General features: G+C 47.1%; 1 protein-coding gene across 2 annotated transcripts in view; it reads left to right on the forward strand.

Annotated features, from left to right (window-relative positions):
* LDLRAD3 (low density lipoprotein receptor class A domain containing 3) overlaps positions 1 to 18,164 on the forward strand; it is a 254,788-nt gene that overhangs the window by 66,723 nt on the left and 169,901 nt on the right. For both annotated transcript variants that reach the window (XM_060018723.1, XM_060018722.1), the window contains exon 2: positions 10,638 to 10,784. In XM_060018723.1, the coding sequence (XP_059874706.1) occupies positions 10,638 to 10,784 (147 nt within the window). The remainder of the gene's footprint in view (positions 1 to 10,637; positions 10,785 to 18,164) is intronic.

The following is an 18,164-nucleotide window of genomic DNA, read 5'->3' on the forward strand; positions in this document are numbered from 1 at the left end:
CGGAGGGAACCAGAGAGCCCTTGACTTCATAGGGAATGGGCTGCAGGTCTGATGTGTGGCCCTTCAGAGATTATTTTCTCCTTGGGCAGGGAGGGTGTGGGACCAGCCATCTCTGCACGGATGGCGCAGGAGGTTGGAGTTCTAAAGTGCGGAGGCAAGAGTCGAGTCTCCTCCAGGGGCTGGAACCTGGGTTCTCTGGCCAGTTCCAGCCCTGCCCTTCGAGAGGCTGGCTGGCCTCTGGGTCTTAGTCTCCTTGTGTTTAAAAAGGAGGAACTGCCTTCAGTACCTGCCTTGTGGGGATGTGTTTAGCTCTTCAGAGGAGGAGCTCTGGGTGAATGCTGGATTTTATTTTTAAATGTTGGAGAATGTATCTAGGACAGGCAGATGGCGGGTGTTTGCCTGCCGTGGAGACCGGGGATGTGTCCACAGAAACAAGAATGAGCGGTCAAGAGCTGGAAAGGAACTTGGATATCATCTATTCCTGCCTTATTTTACACCTGGGAAACTGAGGTCCAGGGAGATGGAGCCACGTCCCCAGATCCCAACGGTGAATCCCATGTGCCTTTCTCTTTTGAGTTGCTTCATGACCACGTGGTTCGGAAAGGTTGGTTCATGGTTATAGTTTGGCTGCCATTAAAGAGCCTTAGGAATGATTAAAAGGAAGGTTAATTATTTCTTAGGAATAATGGAACTGAGACTGTCATGTGTTAGAAGACACACAGCCAGGGTCACACTGTGACCTTAACTATGCTCTTCAAACCTGGTGACTATCTGCAAAGTCTGCTTTTTTGGACCTAAGTGACCACTGGTCTCAGCCAGCCAACCAGCCCCACCTTGCCCGGGCTGTGGCCTTTCTAGGGAGGCAGAGGGAGAAAAGGGACCCAACCTTGTCTGAGTTACCACTACAGTACCAGCTCTAAGAGGAGAGGCAGGGAGATTGTGGAGGGAAGGAAGGAGTAACAATCTAGTACTGTTTATTGAACTTCCAGTATATGCCACCTACTTTGTTACATTTACTTTATCCCTTTATTTTATATATATATATATATATATAATATATATATATATCCCTCTATTTTACATATATATATATATATATATATATATATATATATATGTATATATCATATCCCTCTATCCCTCAGCAACCCTGACAGGGAGGTGGGGTCACCCTGGTTTCACAAGTGGAAAATTCAAGCTCAGAGAGGGTGACTCACCTGTCTGAAGTCACACAGCTAATTACAGTGATAAGAGAATCCGGCATTTGGCGATTGTGATGGGGTGTGCCTAATCACAGCCTCGGGTGCCCCAGCTCAGCCCCCGTTTGCTCAGCCCCCGTTTGCTCAGCCCCCTGCAGCCCCATATTGGAGGGTGGGGTGAAGAGGCAGATGGCATGGACTATTCTGAGACAGAAAGCTTTCCTGTGACTTTCTCCCACCCTGACATCTCAAGGGAGTTAGTATTTAAAAAATATCTGACCTTCTGGCTGGGCCTTGCTATTTTTGTTTTTGGAATGTCATGGCTTGGTAAGTTGGGTGGGTAAATCTATCTTATGAGATGTGTTTATTTTTTTCCTCCACAATCCGCTTCTGCCTTGCAACTGTCACTGCCTTTCAGAAAATGAAAAGAGTTCGTAATAAACCGAATCTCGCAGAGGGATGTCCTTGCATTTTTTTTCTCAGTGTGAACACTTGCCCCCTTTTATCTCTCCTCCTTTTATAGTTGATGGCGGTTTTTTTTTGTTTTTTTTTTTTGATGGCGTTTTTGATGCTAGAACATTAGTGATGAATGGTTCCACATGTCTTTCATAGACTTTTCTCAAATATTAGCATGATGTTTGTTCTTTATAACAAATTTTATTAGTGAAACATCTTTTAAAGGGTGGGAAAAAGTACCAAGAATAATGCGAAGAAAGTCTGTGCGCTTTCCGCCCAGCTCCGTTGAATTCTAATATTTTGTCATACTTGCTTCAGGTTGGTTGAAAGGAAGAACTCTTACAGCTGGAATTCATCGGGTGCCTCTGATTCCATTTGACAGAGGGTAACCACTATCCTGATTTTGATATTTTCTTTTCTTGCACATTTTCAAAACTACCTTCACATCTGGCTGTATCCATTAGAGTAGTATATTTCCCAAGATCAATGTAAGTGCTAGTCTGCCGCTTGCCTTTTTCACTAAGCATTAGTTTCTCAGATTGATCCATGGTGATTCGTGCCCCTCCACTTCATTAAATTGCAGCCCTGGGTAGTATTCCATTGTTGTGAATGGACCCGAGTTTTCATCCGTTCCCCTTTTGGTGACCATTTGGTGTGTCTTGCACTTTTGTATTACAGCAGTGCCACGGTGGAGATTCTCTTGCTATTGTCCTGCACACGCTTGCCCCCAGGCCTGGGGTATGTACCAGAAGGGGATCAGCTGGGTGAAAGCCCTGGTGCGCCTTGCACCTCACCGGGAGTTGTCAGATTGCTCTTCTGAGTTGCTCCACACGTGTAGCCTGGGAGATCATATTGTACCCCTGCCACGTGAGAATATCAGACTTCAAATTTTTGCAAGTCTGGTGGGTGTGAAAGAGAACTCCCTTGTTTCGTTAATCATTCTCTGATTACAAGTGAGGTTGAGTCCGTCTGAAGCATTCACTTGTTTGCTCATCCGTCAGCATACCTGTTCATTCCTATACTCTGACCGGTTTTCTATTGGGTGGCCTATGTTTTCGTATATGGTCTTGTAAGAAAATCCTGAATATGGATCTTTCTGGGTTACATATGTGGCAGACACCATTTCTAGTTAGTTGCTTATCTTTTACATTTGTTTAAAGTACCTTTTGAGGACTGGAAGTTTTACATTTTAATGCAGTCATGTTTATCACTCTTTATGGCCTGTGCTTTTTTTGAGTCTTCTTTTAGAAATCCTTCCTTACCTTGAGCTTGTCAAAATATGCCTTGGGACTTAAATGAAGCTCATTTTGCTTTTCTGGCCTTATTTCTTGGTTTGCTTTGGTGTTTTCTACACTTGCCTTGGGTGTATCTGTGCAGAGCAGAGTATAGGCTGCAGAACCATTTCCAGTGACTGTAGGAATGGTTGCAGCCATCCTGGGGCAGATGAGGCTGGGCTGAACTTGGGGTCAGAGCTGGATCCCCCTCTTCTTGACCCTTTGGCTGTTTCTGAGAGGTGCTGAAGTGCAGAGTTGATTGGTCCTCTCTGAAGCCTGGCTTATCTGCAAGCCTCATAAATTGGTTATAAAGTTGTCCCCTCTCTCGTCTTTCAGTTTATCTTCACTGCCTGATTCTTACTTCCTGCTGCTGCTGTCGATTGAAGCTGAAATGACAGAAGGCACATGGGGCCAAGTTCTCACCCTGGCCTGCCATGCAGGTCACCCTTGGTGAAGACACGGCATGTGTTAAAAGAGAACGCCTGTAAAAAGTTCGTCCAGAAAAGTTCTTTGCTTCTCTTCCTTCCCTCCTAGGAGCTCCGGAGTGTTTTACAGAACTCATCTCATCTGTTCATTGTCTTTTGCACAGAAGTACAAATAGGTTCAGGTAGGCTTTGGGTAAATTCACAGAACCTGAGCGTGTCAGAACCGGAAGGGTCCTTAGGAGCCGTCACTCATGCAGTCAACAAGCACTTCCTGAGTGTCTCCTCGGTGCCTGGCACTGGCGGGGACACAGGGCAGCAGAGGCCCCTGCCTTTGTGGTGGGGGAGCAGCCACTGAACCATAGGGGTCATTTCAGAGTGTGGTAGGTGTGACGGCGCCGAGAGGAAGGCCTTTTGGGTTGGGCGCCTCTGCTATTTTGTTATTTCAGGCAGACCTACCCTCTTCTCACTTAGGAGTCTGTAAACTGTGGCCCAGGGGCCAAAGCCAGCCCGCCACAGCCCCTGAGCTAAGAATGGTTTCTACGTTTTTTAAATGGTTGAAAAAAAATTAAACATTTGCAATAGATTTTGATGATAGGGGACACTAACTTTGAATCTCAATCACCTGCCCCCTTCCCCGAAAAAGAATTCTGTTCTTTTCATTAGTAGACCTGTGCTACAGAAAATTGTTCTCAATTATGATGGTTGTATTTTGAATTTCATCAATAAAAATTGTGTGGAATATTGTTTTCTCTCCTATTATGTAAGTACTGGTATAATATCTTTAATTTGGCCTCCTGTCCTGCACAGCCTAGAATATTTACCATCTGGCCTAAAACGTTGGCAGACCCCTGTTCTAGCTGTGTGACGTCTTCAGTCTCAGTTTTCTGGTCTGCAGAATGGGCGTGGTGCCTATTTCAGAGGGCTATTGTGAAGGCAGAGAAAGAGAACGGATGTTAAAATCCTACCAGGTATTAGGAGCTTCAGTAGATGTTAGATTTTCCCTAGTGAGAAGTCAATAATCAACTCCTTAAGGGCTGTTAAAGGGAACGTAGGAGAGTTGGGGACCAGGGTGGGGTGGGGCTCAGAGCTCACCTTTGAGAATCAGTGTCCTGAGGAACAGCATCCCCCAGCGTTGCTGTCCAGCCCCTGAGCTGTGGACCTTGGACCTTGCAAGGGTTGCATCCCGACAGCTCTGCAAATCCCCATGATGTTAATGCCGCCTGGACATAACTTTCCTAATGAAGCATACCTAAAAAATGGAAGGGACAGCTTTGGGCCCTTAATGAGGCTATAAATACAGTACGAAAGTAATTTATAGAGCTGTTTCCTGGTGAAGAACTGTCCTTTTCCTAGACCTCTTCGCTTTCCCTTTGCTTGCCTCATTAATACTAGCCGTTGGCTTTCTTTGCTAACTCGTTTTAAGAAGGAAACAAAGCATTTGTCATTTTGTAGTGGCTGCTGCTGTGCATTGCACGGGAGAGGCAAAGGGGAAGCCGTGTGAAGTGCAGATGTGGGTCGGACAGCTAGGCTCACTCACTGTCAAGGTGACTCACTCCATCCATAAAGTGTTCCTGCAGGAAAGTTACACGCGATCTTCAGGGTCAGTGCAAATATAATACACTGTATGTGTAAATATGAAATCTGTGGGTTCCAAGGGTCAGCATTCCTGGGCTGAATCCATGAGTCATTTTATAACTTCTCACCTCTGTCCCTGGGCTGCGTATCTTCCTTGCAGGTGGGTACACAGAGACCGGGGCTCCTGGAATGAGCTAACAGGGCAGGCAGGGCACTGTGCAGAGTCCCGACAGAGCTGGAGACCTGGCTCAGCTTACGTGCTTGGAGACCAAGGCCCATCCTCACTCCAGGCTCAGATATCCACGCGTGACTGCCCTCCCTGGTGACAGCCAGGATACTCCCTGTGGCCGAGCTCTGGTGGGAAGCAGCTGGTTTGATGAGAACCAAATGGCTCTGGGAAGTGCTCAGGACGGATGTCTGCGGTTCCACCCAACACCGATGCCACCACGAGGAGCAGTCTGGAGTCGAAGGGACCTTCGGGGATTTTTCCAGGATAGTTTAGGAACGAATCACGACAGACCCGCTCGCTTGGTGCTTTCGTGTGCCCGTGCATGGACTGTACGTGTGTATTTGAAGGAGCGAGTCAAAGGGAAAACGGACGCTTGTCTTCAGTGGCCTCAAAACATTACGTCTGTTGGTGTCATGTTCCAGGCGGTGGGAAGAGGTGTGTTAATTCTCCAGGGAGGTTTGAGGGACGATCTAGTTGAGATCTGCAAATTGGAACGCTAAGCTGTATGTGTGTCTGTACATATATGTGTCTGTGTCTTGCTTTGTTGTTCATCGAGCCTGCCGACCAGATGATCAGGAAGCGAAAGATGAAAACGAAGGTGACTGGGCAGAAATCTGAAAGCAGGGCCTGTTGATAGTCTGCAGATGCCAAGTCCATCTTGCATCGCGATAAGGCGTGACCTTAGCGGGAGGAGGTCGGCAGAGGGAGAGCAAAGCCTGTGGAGGGCTCCAGCCGGTGGAAGACGATTCCCATTTCTCAGCTGGAAAAGTCAGCATTGCTCACTGCATGTTCCAGAAGGAGCAGAATGCAGCAGCTGTCTTGAGTTTTTGCAGTGCCCCCTCATCAAGTAGAAATTTGTGGGTGCCAGAAATTTTGGAAGAAGCCGCAGCAGCAGGTTCTTTGCTTTTGCCCAATGGGGGAGGACTTGGAATTTTTTTTTCGGTCTTGGTGCAGATGGCGTAGTTATTTTAAGTAAGTGATGTGCTGCTGCAGTGAAAATGGGCAACTCTTTTTTCATTTTTCAGCCTGATGAAAAAAGAAAAAGGAGAAGGAGAAACCCCAGCTAGCCAACTTCGTGCTAATGCTTGTCTTTTTTGCATTCTAAATGTGTCCCAAGACACTGAGATGGGATAAACATTTCAGCTACTAGAAAGTCCTGCTGTCCGGCTGAAAAGATTTCTAACCTCTTTTAAAGCAGACGGGGCAGTAATTTACTTGCACAAATCCAGACACCCCTGTGTCCCTTATTTTTAACTATATATGTAAGATCCCACTCACCTTCCGGGGGATGACGCAGGGGGTAGATGGAACTTTCTGAGGAGGAGTGTGAGGGATGGGGGATAAATCAGTAACTGAACACTTGGTTTTCTTCTGAGAATGACCACAGATATTTACTGAGAACCTACTGAGTGCAGGATGCCCAGGATGGAGAGCAAAATGAAGCAATGCCATTCGGCCTTTGGGGTCGTGCAATCTGGTGGGGAGAGAGTACAGATTCATTGGTGAGCACAGTTGGGGTGAAGGAAAACACAGGACACGACCAGAGCAGAAAACAGGGATCAGCTTTAGATCGGGTGAAGGAATCTCAGAGTCAGTGATGTAAAGCTGAGGTCAGAGGACAAATGAGATTAGCCAGATGTACCAGTTTGCTGGAGCTGCCGTGACAAGGTACCACAGAGTGAGTGGCTTCAACAATAGACATTTATTTTCTCATGGCTCTGGAGGCTAGAAGTCTGAGGTCAAAGTGTGCAGGGTTGGTTTCTTTTGAGGCCTGTCTCCTTGGCTTGTAGATTGCTGCCATCTCCTTGAGTTTTCACGTGATCTTCCCTGTGTGTGTGTGTGTGTGTCCTAATCTCTTTTTATAAGGACACCAATCAGATTGGATTAGGGCCCATGCTAATGGCCTCATTTTAACTTAATCAACACTTTAAAAGCCCTAGCTCCCAATATAGTCACATGCTGAGGTACAGGGGTTAGGACCTCAACATGTGAATTCTGGGGGCACACAATTCAGCCCATAACAGCAGGTGGAACGTGCATGGAAGAATTGGGGTGAGTGAACAGTGTGTGCAGAGGACCACGGCAGGGCGGGCATCGGTGTTGGAAGGAATGGTTGGAATGAGACTGTAGGGGTGGGCGGGGCCTGGTCATGCTGGGCTTCGTGAACCATGCCAACAGTTTTAGATTTATTACAGGGGCACCGACGAGCCATCAGCAGCATTTAAAACCCCTCTGCTATGAGGAGAAGGAACTGGCGGGAGTGAGAAGTGAAAGGGGGAAGGTTGGTTTCAGCCAGGATTTCTCACGTCAGCACTCTTGACCTTTCGGGCTGGGCGGTTCTCTGTTGTGAGGGTCTGCCCCGTGCATCGCAGGTGTGCATTCCTGGCCTCTACTCAGAAGAGGCCACAACCGAAAATGTCTGCAGACACTGCCGTGTGTCCTCTGGGGGCCAAACTTGTCCCCGTTAAGAGCCATTGGTTTAAAGAGGGCACGAGGTCTCGGTGGCTTGGATTGGATGGTGTCAGTTTAGTGAGGCACCTTGGATGGGTTTGAGGAAGATCTTTGAAGACAGAGTCAACATGATTTAACCTCTCTTTGCCTTGGTTTCTCCTCATACTCTCGAGTCTGCTGATACCGTCACTTCCCTAAAGCACAAGGCCCTGCGCCCCCCCGTGTGGGTGATGGAGTTGCTCCGACGTGCACAGACTGCCCCTCCGAGTTATCCTTCACCCGGCCCTGGGGAGCCGAGGTCCTGCCGGTAGGGCACTGGGAGCCCCGTGGCTGCAGGACCACCTGTGTCCAACCCACGTGGTGTTTAGTCTCGGCATCGCACCCTCTCATTTATCAAGTCCCCGTGCCGCCAGCCTCTTGACTCCCAGAGCAAGCACTTTGGGATCTCGTCTGGACGGTTTTCTTGCCCCAGAAATCTGTTTATCAGAACAAGGTCTCACAGTTTCGGCGACTCTTCCAGGGGGCTTGCCTTCGAGGGGCTAGTTCTGCACAAGCAAGTGTAAGTGACTTCTGAACACATCAGAATGGCAGTTATGTTCTGGAGCCCTGAGGAGTTCCCTGCTGGCCGGGGGGAGCCCAGAGCAGTTGTTAGGAAACAGCTGGCACGTGTAGGTTTTCAGTGTTATGTATTGTGTGTCTGGCTGAGATCCACCTCCAGGCTGTCCTTCTAGACTCCTCTCCTACGAGACCCACTCTGGCATCTTGCAACTCTGCCCGGAGGTGGGGAATTGGCTTCACGACCATCTCAGGGTTGGTGGTGGCTTCCTCAAGTCGAGCCTTGAGAGGGATTCTGATATCGACAGTGGGCTCAGTGGTCAGAGTCCACTGTGATTAGTGATACCTGACCTTGGTGTAGCATTGGGGAAATAGGGGCACAGTCTTCTCGCAATTCCTAACTATCAGAGCTCTGTGTTTTTTTATTCCATACCCATCGTAGCCTGCGCTGAGCCTGCCTGCTCTGGTCTTTGCCATCTTTCTGTAGATGTGATGGGTCCTTACGTTTCATCTCTTTGTCTATCAACGTCCACTGCAAATGCCACCTCTTTCCTGTGACCTTTCTTTAGTGCCTTGAATTCTGACTTTATCTTAAGAGCACTGGGGAGCCATTCAGTGGCTTTTTAAAGCCAAGAGTGTCATGATTGATCTGCTCTTTAGAAAAAGGTCCCTCTGAGATAGACTCGAGGGGAGGCTGGGGTCACTTGTGGCAGTGATCCTGGTAAGAGATGGTGGTGATCTGGGCTGCAGTCATGGCTGTGGCAGCGGAGACTAGCATGCAGGACTTGGTGATTGGCCATCGTAGGGGGTGATTGAGTGAGGAGGGGACAAGGAAGAATTTGAGGAACCCAGTGCAGGTTTTTAGGGCAGGATGAGGCCCTCACTGTAGCTGCTCTTCTAGAATTCTTCAGTGAATTACACAAGCTCATTTTCAGTAGGGTGTTCATGTACAGTATAAATTCAGTGCAGTGGGGCAGATGGTCTATAAGGAATAGCCGTGGCACCTGGGCTGATGTGGTACCGCTTGCCTCTGGCTCTGTCTTTTCCAATTTTTTGCCCACTCGTTCCAGCTGTAAAATGTTTTTAGTGTAACCCCAGTAGAACCTTAGGCACACAACAGGGTGACTGCCCATTTCTCCTTGGGGAAGACTTCAGAGGCAGAGTAACACAGAAGTTGTATGCTAATGGGTGTGTCGGGATTTCCAGGAGACCCCATGAGTTGAAGGGTAAAAATTACAGCACATGTAAAGGATAGTGGCATGAAAGAAGATGTGATGTCAGGGGTCTAGCATGAAAGAAGGTGTGATGTCAGGGGTCTGGCATGAGATGCTTCTCTTGGCAAAGCTTGTGGAAGAGCATCGTGGGCCCTGCCCTCCCTCCTGCTGCCCCCAGGCAGGTCTGGACATCCCTCTTGGTACAGGGCACTAAAATTGTTAGTATACCCTTGTGCCTTTCCAGCCCAGAGGGAAGAGCCCTAGCTTTCATCTATGCATCTTTAACACTTAGCAGAAGTGTCTGGTCATAAATGTTCAATAAATGCTTATTGAAAACTCAGGAGGGAGCCCTGGAGGGACCGGTCTTTTATTTCTCCTTTTCCTCTAAGACTTTTATTTCCTGATGGCTCCTGATCTCCCAGCCGTTGATCACAGTAGCTCAGACGGATCAGATTGATCCAGTTCTGGCTCCCTTGACAGTCTGCCCCCGGGGTCCACTGGTGGATGAATTTAGCTCTCCTTGGCCTTCCCTGTTTGCTTTCCAGCCTAAGAGTTCGCACTTTTGGGTGAGGGCCTTGGCATTCTGTGCCTGTGTTCAGCGGAGTCGAATCTAAACCTTGGGGCTCGGTGCTAAATCTCCGGGAACACTTGGCAAGCAGTCCAGGGACCTTGGGACTCTCTTAGGGTTAAAAGGCCTGTGTTGAAGTTTTGGTCTGGCCTTTGCTCCCCGTGTGACCCCAGGCAGGTTGGTTTTTGTGGGTGATTCCTGTTTCCTAAAGTGAAATGATGTCCCCGTATTCCCGCTGACTTGGCCCAAGTGCAAGGATTCTGTGATATAGGGCCGCAGAGTCTGAGGTCTGGACGGAGTCTGCAGTCCCTGCTCCTGGGTACTGGGAGGCCTGCGCTCCCTCTGTCTTGGCACCTTCTTTTGTAGCCACTGCCCATGGCCAGAAAAGAACGTTTGGGTTTTACTACCAGGCTTTTTGACAGAGAAAGAAGAAAAGTTCGTGAACCCCTGTTGTGTGCCCAGCACCAGCGAAGGGCTTTACCTGGGGCTCTCCGTTTAGTCCTCGCAGAATCCCTGGGGGTGGAGCAGATTCTGGGTCCCTTTCACAGATGAGAAAACTGAGTCCCAGAGAGGCAATGTCACCCACCAGAAGTCTCACATACACAATCCGTGTCGAAGAAGAGTTGTGCGGTCCTGGGTTCTTGTTGCCTTGGCGGCGCCGTCTGACCTCCCTGTCCCCTGTCTCCCACAGAGAGCCAGCTGCTCCCCGGGAACAACTTCACCAACGAGTGCAACATTCCAGGCAACTTCATGTGCAGCAATGGGCGGTGTATCCCCGGCGCCTGGCAGTGCGATGGGCTGCCCGACTGCTTCGACAAGAGTGACGAGAAGGAGTGCCGTGAGTGGCCTGGCCCTTTGCTGGGGCAGGAGGAGGGTGGCGGCAGTCCTGGGGCATCAGCGAGGAGTTCTGGGTCTGACTCAGCCCTGCACACTCTGCGTGCTGCCCACGGCGGGGCCAGGGCCTCTGGGCAGGGCTGTCCTGCCCTCTCCACCTGTAGTTCTGTCTCAGAGCAGCGTGGTCTGTGCAGAAACAGGGGTCTTGGTGGGGTGGGAGCCACAGCTTTCGGGGAGCAGAGGACCTGTCCACCAGGCTCTACTCACCCTCCCGCTGGGAGACTCTCACTGCCTTCACTTTGCACGCGAGGATGCTGAGACTCCCAGAGGTTATGTAGCTTCAGTATCTTCTAACCAGCAAGCAGCAGACCTGGATTTGAACCCAGGGCTGCCTGACCCCAAGGTCCAGGCTGGTAAGCATCTCGCACATCTTCTACATTGTGCAGTATTCTTGAGGATGAAATAAGATTTAGCATCACGTCAAGTGTCTAGCGTGGAGTTGGTACTGACTTTGTAGTAACCTGCTTCCAAATGCCCTTTTCTTTGCCAACACCTGGACACATCTTCAAATGGGCAACACCAGGACCGGGATTCTTTCTGATCCTCTCCACCCCCTCCTTCTTCAGCCTCTTTCCCGTTTTGTACCCAAAATCCGCGTGAGATGTGAGTCAGTGGTGATCTGCGAGAAAGGAGGCACCAGGGATGTGAGTTGAGGGGCCTCCAGGAGGTGGAACGATCCTCCCTGCCCCGTAGAGGTGTGTTTCTCTTCTTTGCCAAAGTTTGGTGCTGCAGAGGGAGCTGGGCCACGGCCCGCTGGCCGGCAGGAAGTACACCGGGAGTCCTGGGCCCAGGGTCGTCCGGTGCCTGGGGACCACACAGCTGGACGATGGTTCTTGGCTGTTTCCTGGGCTTTGGGCACCAGGCCACAGGGCCTCTCGCACAGGAGAACTATGTGTTCTGGCTCTGAATCTGCCGTCTTTTTGGGAGCCAGCTGAGGAAATGAGGAGAAGATGATAATTTGAACTTTTCACATAGCTGTTACCGGGATTTGAGGCTCAGCTTGTTGCGCAGGAAGGAGCTCTGGGTTTGGGGCCCCCTCTGGAGCCAGGCCCCCTCTTCCTCGTGATGTACTCCCTCTGAGGCTGGCCCCTCTGAGATCTGTCCAGTATCCCTGCTGCCTGCCCCCGCTCTTCAGAGAAATTTTGGGAGGGGTTGGGTTGAGGGTATGTTTTTTGTGGGAAATAGTTCATTTTCTTTGTTGCTTGTGATTTCTTCTGAATCGACTATTATACATAATGCATTTTTATTTTTGCAGAATTAGAAAAGAGTATTATGTCTATTGCAGCTTTTTCTGCTTCTAGCCTGGCTTCAAAATTGCTAGAAATTGAGTGTTTGTAATTTGAGTTTCAAATGAGATAGTATGCGTGAACGCTATAATCTGTCCAGTTCTGAGCATTATTAAACACTCTGAATGTGTGGAATGATCATTTTTGGAATATGGTGTGTATTGGAACTCCAGTAAATGCAGATTGTCTTTAGCTGAGCTGGGAATGTTCAGAACGGGACACGTTTGTGACAGAATACAGGATCGGAAGTTGAGACCTAAGTTACATCCCCAGCTTTGTCAATTTTGACTGTGTGATTATTAAAGTTCTCTGTGATAAGCTGTGTCCTGTGCCAGTCCAGTTCCATGATTTCAGAATTCATGCGTAAACGGGAAGAGTTGGTGGAAAGAGAAATTTTAAAAAAAAAGAAAAGAAAAGAAAAGATAGTGTGGGCAGCTGCCTGGCGCAGTTTGGTTTGGTTTGGAACAGGCTCGCCTTGGCTATTCTCCGTTAATTTTTTTCTCCTCATTACCGACGCGTCACCCCCAAGTGTAGTAGAGACTTGATTGGCATTTATTTAGTCTTTTGATCAAAACATAATTTGAAAAACCATACACATAAACACATGCATTCGAAAAACCTTTCCTCTGTTGCCCTTCTTTTCTCCTTTGGTCTTTAAATTCTAAAAACAGAAGAACACTAGAAAGTTTAGACAACAGAGGGAAGGAAAAGAAGTCCTTTTTCTAAGACAAAGTTTCCTTGCATTTCAGATTTCTTACATATTCCCTTCCCAGTCTAGGACCTGCGGGTTGAGCCCTGGAGAAGGACTGTGTCCAAATCCCAGCCCTCCCTTCCATCCCTCTCCCCCAGCGCTGTGTGATCTTAGAAAAGTTACCAGAATGCTCTAAAACTTAGCCATTGGAAGGATTAAATGAGAATTAATTCCTTAACCTTCTGCTGCCTCAATTCCCTCCTCTCCAAAATGAGAATAATCAGCCTTCTAAGTGACATTGTTGTGACGTTTTAATGCATGTTAAGCACACAGCACAATGCCTGGGTATAGTCAGTGACTTGTAAACGGTAACTGTTATTGGTCAGTCCACACAAAGTATATTCATTGTCATGGGGACGCGTGATTGAGTAACCTGCTTTTTCTACTTCAATGTAGAGGCCCTTTGCCACGTTACCATGTATGTAGCAACGATAATTGGTGTTTTGTGAGGTTACCTACTGTTCCATCCAGTAGATGCACTGCAGCCTAATTATTCCCCTCTTGTCGGGTGTTTGAGTCTCTTTTGCTTTTTTACTTCTGCTGATCAAAATGTTTAGGGTCGACAGCAATCCCACTACTGGGCATATACCCTGAGAAAACCATAATTCAAAAAGAGTCATGTACCACAATGTTCACTGCAGCTCTATGTACAATAGCCAGGACATGCGAGCAACCTAAGTGTCCATCGACAGATGAATGGATAAAGATGTGGCACATGTATACAATGGAATATTACTCAGCCATAAAAAGGAACGAAATTGAGTTATTTGTAGTGAGGTGGATGGACCTAGAGCCTGTCATACAGAGAGAGGTAAGTCAGAAAGAGAAAAACAAATACCATATGCTAACGCATATATATGGAATCTAAAAAAAAAAAAAAGGTTCTGAAGAACCTAGGGGCAGGACAGGAATAAAGACACAGACGTAGAGAATGGACTTGAGGACATGGGGAGGGGGAAGGGTAAGCTGGGACGAAGTGAGAGAGTGGCATGGACGTATATACACTACCAAATGTAAAATAGGTAGCTAGCGGGAAGCAGCCGCATAGCATAGCACAGGGAGATCAGCTCGGTACTTTGTGACCACCTAGAGGGGTGGGATAGGGAGGGTGGGAGGGAGACGCAAGAGGGAGGGGATATGGGGATATATGTATATATAGCTGACTCACTTTGTTATAAAGCAGAAACTAACACACCATTGTAAAAAAATTATACTCCAATAAAGATGTTAAAAATTAAAAAAATTTTTTTTAGTAAATAAATAAAATGAGAGAGTTGAATAAAACAAACAAACAAAAACAATGTTTAGGGTCGATTAAGGAACTTATGCATGCCTGGAGGGTAGAAATACAGGATGGTTTCAGCCAGAGCCAGGCTGGGCTGGGCTGAGGTCTCCAGGGTAGGTACCATCTAGTCCATCCTTGCGACTGCTCCCTGAGAGTTGTCCATTTAGAATTTGTGCCTCCTCCTTCTGTGTCTCGTTCAGAAGTTACAGAGCTCTTTCACTGATTCTTTGGAACAACTTGGTACTTACAGGAAGGAGAGAGAAGGCGGCTGATACTCTCACTTGGTAGAGGTGATTGCCTCAAAAGCCCTATGACATAGCTTTGGCATTTAGAAAAGAATACACCTAACCAAGGAGAAGTCTTGCCCTTGCCGAAGGGTGAGAGAAGGGCCTGGAGAAGTGTGTCTTGGAGGGATACGGGGCAGAGAGCAGCTATTCTGTATCCACGGCAGAGGAAAGATTTTCGTGAGACAGGAAGAAACTTTTTTATTATAAAGGTAATAAAATGTTATGTTGTAAAAATCGGGGGAACAGGGAAGGAGAAAAACAGAATCCCACATAGAGTCTGTACGCTTCCAGACCCCCCGTGAGCATCTTACAAGTTTACATTCAGGCTTTTCTCAGTTGTAATCACCATAGGTATACGATTTTATATTTTAATTTTTTTCCCAGGTAACATTTCAACATATTAACATTTTTCTATGTTTTTTTCCCCATATTTCCCTATCACTTTTAACGCTTAAGTGGCCCATTCACTTGGTGAATAAATATAGTTTATTTACTTATTATTTGGTATTTATGTTGTTTCCAGTTTTTCACTGTTAGAAATAGTGCTTACGGTTGTGAAATGAGGGTAGATATGACTTTCCCCCTGTTTCGAGAAATGGTCTTCAGCTCGATTCTCAGAAATGCCATGACCAGGTTGAAGGACAGGAGCCTTTTCTGCCTCTTGCCCACTTGTTCTGCTACTGGTTTGCATCAGCTTTTGCTCACGGGCAACATGTGAGACAGTCTTGAACCCCTCAAAGTCTTCTGTGAGGGTTGGAATCAACTTCTTCCAAACTCCTGTGAATGTTGATATTTTGACCTCTTCCCATGAATCACGAATGTTCTTAATAGCATCTAGAATGGTGAGTCCTTCCAGAAGTTTTTCAATTTACTTCGCCCAGATCCATCAGAGGGATCACTACCTTTGGCAGCTATAGCCTTATGAAATGTATTTCTTAAAAAATAAGACTTGAAAGTCAAAATTACTCCTTGATCCATGGGCTGCAGAATGGATGAGGTGTTAGCAGTCATGAAAACAGCATGAATCTCACTGTACATCTCCATCAGAGCTCTTGGGTGACCACGTGCATTGTCAGAGAGCAGTAATATTTTGAAAGGAATCTTTACTTCTGAGCAGTAGCCCTCAAGAGGGGGTTTAAAATATTCAGTAAACCATGTTGTCAACAGATGTGCTGTCATCCTGGCTTTGTTGTTCCATATAGAGCACAGGCAGTATAGATTTAGCATCATTCTTAAGGGCCTTAGAATTTTTAATGGTAAATGAGCATTGGCCTGAACTTAAAATCACCAGCTCTTTTAGCCTCCTAACAAGAGAGTCAGCCTGTCCTTTGAAGTTTTGAAGCCAGGCATTGACTTCTCCTCTCCAGCTATGAAAGTCCTAAATGGCATCTTCTCCCTATATATTGCTGTTTTGTCTACATTGAAAATTTATAGTCCCCTTTATTGATGATCTGAGCTAGAGCCTCTGGATAACTTGCTACAGCTTCTACATCATCACTTGCTGCTTCACCCTGCACTTTTATGTTCTTTCCTTAAACCTCATGAACCAACCTCTGCTGGCTTCAAACATTCCTCTGCAGCTTCCTCACCTCTCTCAGCCTTCACAGAATTGAAGAGTTAGGGCCTCGCTCTGGATCGGGCTTTGGCTTAAGGGAATGTTGTGGCTGGTTTGATCTTCTATCCAGACTACTCAAACTTTCTTCCTATCAGCAATAAGGCTGTTTTGCTTTCTTATCATTTGTGTGTTCACTGGAGCAGCACTTTTAATTTCCTTCAAGAACTTTTCATTTGCATCTACAGCTTGACTGCTTGTTCAGCACTAGAGGCCTAGCTTTTGGCCTGTCTTGGCTTTCAACATGCCTTCCTCCCTAAGCGTAATCATCATTTCTAGTTTTTTATTAAAGTGAGAGACTTGTGACTCTTCCTTTCAATTGAACACTTAGAGGTCATTATAGGGTTATTATTTGGCCTAATTTTAATATTGTGTCTCAGGGAATAGGGAAGCCTGGGGTGAGGGAGAGAGCTGGGGGAATGGCCAGTTGGTTGATGGAGCAGTCAGAACACACACAACATTCATCAATTAAGTTCACCATCTTATATGGGTATGGTTCGTGGAGCCCCAAAACAATGACAATAGTAACATCAAAGATCACTGATCACAGATCACCATAACAAATATAATAATAGGGAAAACATGTGAAATATTGTAATAATTACCAACATGTGACACAGAGACACAAAGTGAACAAATGCTGTTGGAAAAATGGCTTGACACAGGGTTGCCACAAGCCTTCAATTTGTAAAAAACTCAGTACCTGCAAAGTGCGATCAAGTGAAATGCAATAATACGAGGTATACCTGGAAATGATTTCTAAAGTGGCTCTTAGTCCTGTGAATCTCTGAAAGAAGAGACTGTACTTTATTACTGCCCCTTGCTGTAATAATAAAGCGGCAATCCAAATTTCTAGAACATACATGTGACCTGGAATCAAGAGCCTTAAATCTCCTGCCAGCTTTGTGTTGGATTGCAGCTGCCATCTCGCTGTGGTCTAACCAAATGGGGGAGGGATCTTGGAGGGTTGAGATCCGTGTTACAAGGTGGTTCGTTTTCTTCTTTGAAAAATTACATTGATCGCTATTTTTGTTTTTGTTTTGTTTTTGCGGTACGCGGGCCCCTCACTGTTGTGGCCTCTCCCGCTGTGGGGCACAGCCTCCGGACGCGCAGGCCCAGCGGCCATGGCTCACGGGCCCAGCCGCTCCGCGGCATGTGGGATCTTCCCGGACTGGGGCACGAACCTGTGTCCCCTGCATCAGCAGGCGGACTCTCAGCCACTGCGCCACCAGGGAAGCCCTCGATCACTATTTTTGAGGCATGTACAGACTTTTAAAGTCCCAGGCCCTTTGTGTGTGTGTGTGTGTGTGTGTGTGTGTGTGTGTGTGTGTGTGTGTGTGTGTGTTGGCGGGGCTGGGGCTGGGGATAAATTCAAGAATCTTGTCAAATGATAAAATTTTAATGAATCTCCAAATCCAGAGGCATAGAAAAATAGGTGGAAAAATGGAATTTGCTTTTAGTGTTCCCAGCCATTTCTTGAGCATGGCTTTTAATTGCACCAGTGTGATGGCAGAAATCCAGGAGATTGGGCTGAGAGGGCAAGTTTGAAATAATGATCACCAAGGAATGGGGAGGAAAGCCCAGCCAGAAACTCTTCCTTTCCTTTTTATGGTCTTCATCGTAGGCCTCTAGGTGGCGCCACATATAATGTTTTCTTTTAAACCTGGTGTTTCAGGGCAAGCAGAGATGAGGGGAAATAACTGGATTCTGCGTTATTCTTCTCATCAAACTTTAGCAGTAATTCAGCGATTTCACCAAGGCACCTACTGCTTGGCTCACATGCAAAATGCCCCAGGAAATCAGGCAGTTTCCATGGGGTGGGTACAGTTTGCTTCTTTCTCTCTCAGGCTGCTCTGTCTTTTCTCAGAGAACGGGGTGTGAGAGCTGACATGCTGTGACCTGGGAAAGCAGCCTGTCAATGAGCTGGGGGATGCAACTACGGTGGGATCTAATCCTCCCCTGCTGCTGTGTAAGAAGCAAAACTGGCACAACGCTATCATTATGGGTTGAATTGTGTCCCCAGCCCCCAAATTTATATGTTGAAGTCCTAACCCCAGTACCTCAGAATGTGACCTTGCCGTAAAAAGGAATGAAAATTTGCCA

Source organism: Delphinus delphis, chromosome 8 (genome assembly GCF_949987515.2).
Source record: "Delphinus delphis chromosome 8, mDelDel1.2, whole genome shotgun sequence".
NCBI lineage: Eukaryota > Metazoa > Chordata > Mammalia > Artiodactyla > Delphinidae > Delphinus > Delphinus delphis.